Below are 3,498 nucleotides of genomic sequence, written 5' to 3'. Positions count from 1 at the left end.
GAGAAAAAATTAAAAAAAGCCAAAGTCGCTGGTCACAGTTTCCGCAAACATTTTAAAGGGGTTAGGGTATCGGAGTATTGGTTAGCGGTATCCGCAAACAAACAAACTGAAAAGATCAAGCAAGAAAAATAGAACATCGCTGATTGCAGTTTCCGTTTTTCCGCAGTTTCCGCAAACATTTTAAAATTTCCGGTAATGATCCTAAGAGTTTGTCGAAGTCGCTGATCGCAGTTTCTGCAAACATTTAAAAAGTGTTGGGGTTATGGCTGATCGGAGTTTCCACAAACAAACAAATGAAAAGATCGAGAGTAAAAAATAGAACAAAGCCGAAGTCGTTGATCGCAGTTTCTGTTTTTATGCAGTTTCCGCCAACATTTTAAAATTTCCTTCAATGATCCTAAGAGTTTGCCGAAGTCGCCGATCGCAGTTTCCGCAAACATTTTAAAATAGTTAGGGTTGATCGGAGTTTCCGCAAACATTTTAAAGTTCCTGGTAATGATCCTAAGAGTTTTTGTTTGTTTGCGGAAACTGCGATCAGGGACTTCGGCTTTTTTAAATTTTTTCTCTCAATCTTTTTAAGGTACAAACTGACGGTACGAATTGTTCATGGTACGAATTAGGTTGCATCCACACAACGTAGGCTAATGACAGTGTTTTATAGCTAAAGTATAGGCTAAGTAACAGTTGACCGATTTTTTTGCTTATATTTTACAACTCCTATGATCATCACCGGTCAATACACAAATCGAATTAAGATTGTAGCTCCTCCGGCCTCCATTACAAATAATCACAAGCTGCCACACTGCAATGATCTATTCACTTCGAAGTAACATTTCTAGACAAAATTACAAAGAAAAAAATCACACTTCTTTTGCGGTAGGTGGTGGCCCATACAAATTCAATGATTATTCAAGAGGAAAACTTCTCGTATGCAAACACTATGCAGTATGCATGAGTCATGTAAAGTGTCGCAAAAATCCAAATTTAAGTACAATGCAGGGCTTGCAGGCACTACACATCAAAACTATTATAAAATAACAGACTGTTATCTCACCAAAACCTATCAGCTAATTGTGAAACATAGGCTATTCCATGTTGCATTATGGTTGCAGATTAACTTGTAACTTGGTGAATGCATATATAATTAATTTTCTTATTTTAAAGGGATATACATTATAATAAAGTATAGTAACTGTAACTCGTGCTATAATGTATGAAGATTCCGATGCTTATGAAGGTTACAATAACAATGGTGTCAACTCATCCAATTATGACAATCGAGAGCAGTCATACAAACGATCGTTTGATGGTCCTCGAGGGGGTGGTAGCAACAATCTTGTGAAACGTTCACGTCAACAAGGAGGTAATGGTGAAATTGAAATGAGATGTCTTGTTCCAACCAAAGCAGCTGGAGGCATAATTGGAACAGGCGGTGTGAACATAAAGGATATGAGGACAACGTTTAGTGCTCAGGTTAAACTTGCTGATTCAGATGCAGAAGAAAGAGTATTAATCGTACATGCAAGTATTGAAAACTGTGGCGAAATTATCTTGAGAATTCTCCCAATCATAGAATCAAATTGCAGTGGCGCAAGAAGAGGCCGTGGAAGAGGCAGAGGAGGGTTTGGGGACAAGAATTTTGACAGTGCTGAACAGCAGAGTATCAAACTTTTGGTCCACCAAAGTCAAGCTGGTGGTATTATTGGCCTAAAAGGATTTAAGATCAAAGAATTGCGTGAAAAAACTGGTGCCACTATAAAAGTTGAAAAAGAATGTTGTCCTCATTCTACTGATCGCATCTGCACAGTCTATGGAACACCGGAAGTTGTATCTTCATGTGTGGTTCTTATTTTAAAGTTGCTTGAGGTTACACCTCCCAAAGGTCCCGTTGAAAACTATGAACCTTCATCGTATGATGACATGAACTATGGTGGTTCTGATGATTTTAATGCTGGTGGAAATAGATTTGGAGGTGGTTTTAATATGGGTCGTGGTGGTGGTGGTGGAATGAGCCGGGGTAGAGGTGGGTTTGGAAGAGGTAGATTTGGAGATCGTGGTGGAAGAAGTGGTTTTGCAGACAGTAGGGGTCGAGGAGGTGGGGGACGTGGGAGAGGAGGCTTTCGAGGAAGTTTTCGTGGTGCAAGGGGAGGTGGAAATTATGGACAATTTTAATTTTTGTAACATTCATTGTAATATTGTACGATGTTGACAAATCTGTTTTTGTCTGAAAGTAGCTCATGTCTCCGCTCAGAGTGATGTTGCGGGGCTGCTTGTGATCAAATTTGATTCATTGTAATGTCATCATCAGTTTATTCGCACTGAAGGTATCTTCTATCAGTGGATAATGTGTTGTTTAATTTGGAACAATGTCTCAATCTATATTTTGTAACCTATTTTAATACAACCACATGCATCTGACAATGGATTGATTTTAATCTGTAAGACTTGTTATTAAACCATTGCTGCACCGGTATCGCAACTGTAAATTACTTATTTCTTGTCTTTGGTTCTTTTTATAACTGACACATACATCATTCATCAGCAAGTCACAGGTGTGGATTAATATTGGGTCAAAAGGACACGTCTATTTGTTGCACCAAATTGTTTGACGTCTACTTATTTTTGATTTCTATCACATAGTAACACATACTGTATTTCAAATTCCTTATCCTGCCTGTATAGCGATCTTTTTACTAGGGACCTTTATGTTTTTAATAAGGGTGTGTTCATGCATTGTTGCTATGACTTTGCTCCTTGTGTAATTTTTCCAGCAAATGAAATTTGTCCTTTTATGTCACCAGAACATCTCAGACAGTGAAATAATTGTACAAAGGGCAACTTCCTCTTGTGGGATGTTTCTGGAGGGAAATATTAGAAGACTATTTCTGTTTTACAGTAAAATGATCTGTAAGTTATTTTTTAACGGCTTTTTGTAAAGCATTGTTTTGTTAATAAAGAATTCAGACAGCTTTCATTCTAGAGCCCTGCTTGCCACCAACGACTAGAAAATAAATCACCTAACATAATTACAACTGTAGAGTTCGAAAATCTTGACGTCGCGACCTACTTTCTTTCGACACCCGCTGACGAAAAGTTCAGCTTTAGAATTAATCCCTTCAATTTGATTACTTTTTCACTAGTTTGCAGAAAATTTTGAGAATGCTGTTTCTAAAATCAATCAAAATTTTAGGTATGGAAAGGTCTCATCCATCCGTTAGCCGTTTACTTTTCGCGTCAGAACGTCGTTTTTAATATCCACTACATCCAATAAGTTGGTTTTGCTGATGTAGGCTATGCCGCGCTGGACTTCGCTTTTTCCGGGTGGCTTCTCGGGACCTTGGGAATATTTACGGGCCTCTAAAATCATCCCAGAGCCCGGGTCCAAAAGTGCCATTGATATCCTATTGATTCCGCAATCGATTTCAATTGTCTTCTGTTTTTTACTTTTTTTTAGTCGCTGCAAGCGAACGTGGTTTGCAATGATTTTCCTGATGTGTA

General features: G+C 38.3%; 1 protein-coding gene across 1 annotated transcript; it reads left to right on the top strand.

The window, feature by feature from the left end:
* Positions 1 to 1,169: 1,169 nt before the first annotated feature.
* LOC145783175 (heterogeneous nuclear ribonucleoprotein K-like) lies at positions 1,170 to 2,974 on the top strand. The gene has a single exon (XM_082594971.1). The coding sequence runs from the start codon at positions 1,210 to 1,212 to the stop codon at positions 2,170 to 2,172; it is 963 nt and encodes a 320-aa protein (XP_082451097.1). The 5' UTR covers positions 1,170 to 1,209; the 3' UTR covers positions 2,173 to 2,974.
* The last annotated feature ends 524 nt before the right edge of the window (positions 2,975 to 3,498 follow it).

This window comes from Aplidium turbinatum, chromosome 14 (assembly GCF_918807975.1).
Source record: "Aplidium turbinatum chromosome 14, kaAplTurb1.1, whole genome shotgun sequence".
NCBI lineage: Eukaryota > Metazoa > Chordata > Ascidiacea > Aplousobranchia > Polyclinidae > Aplidium > Aplidium turbinatum.
This window is presented reverse-complemented; position numbering and strand designations above follow the sequence as displayed.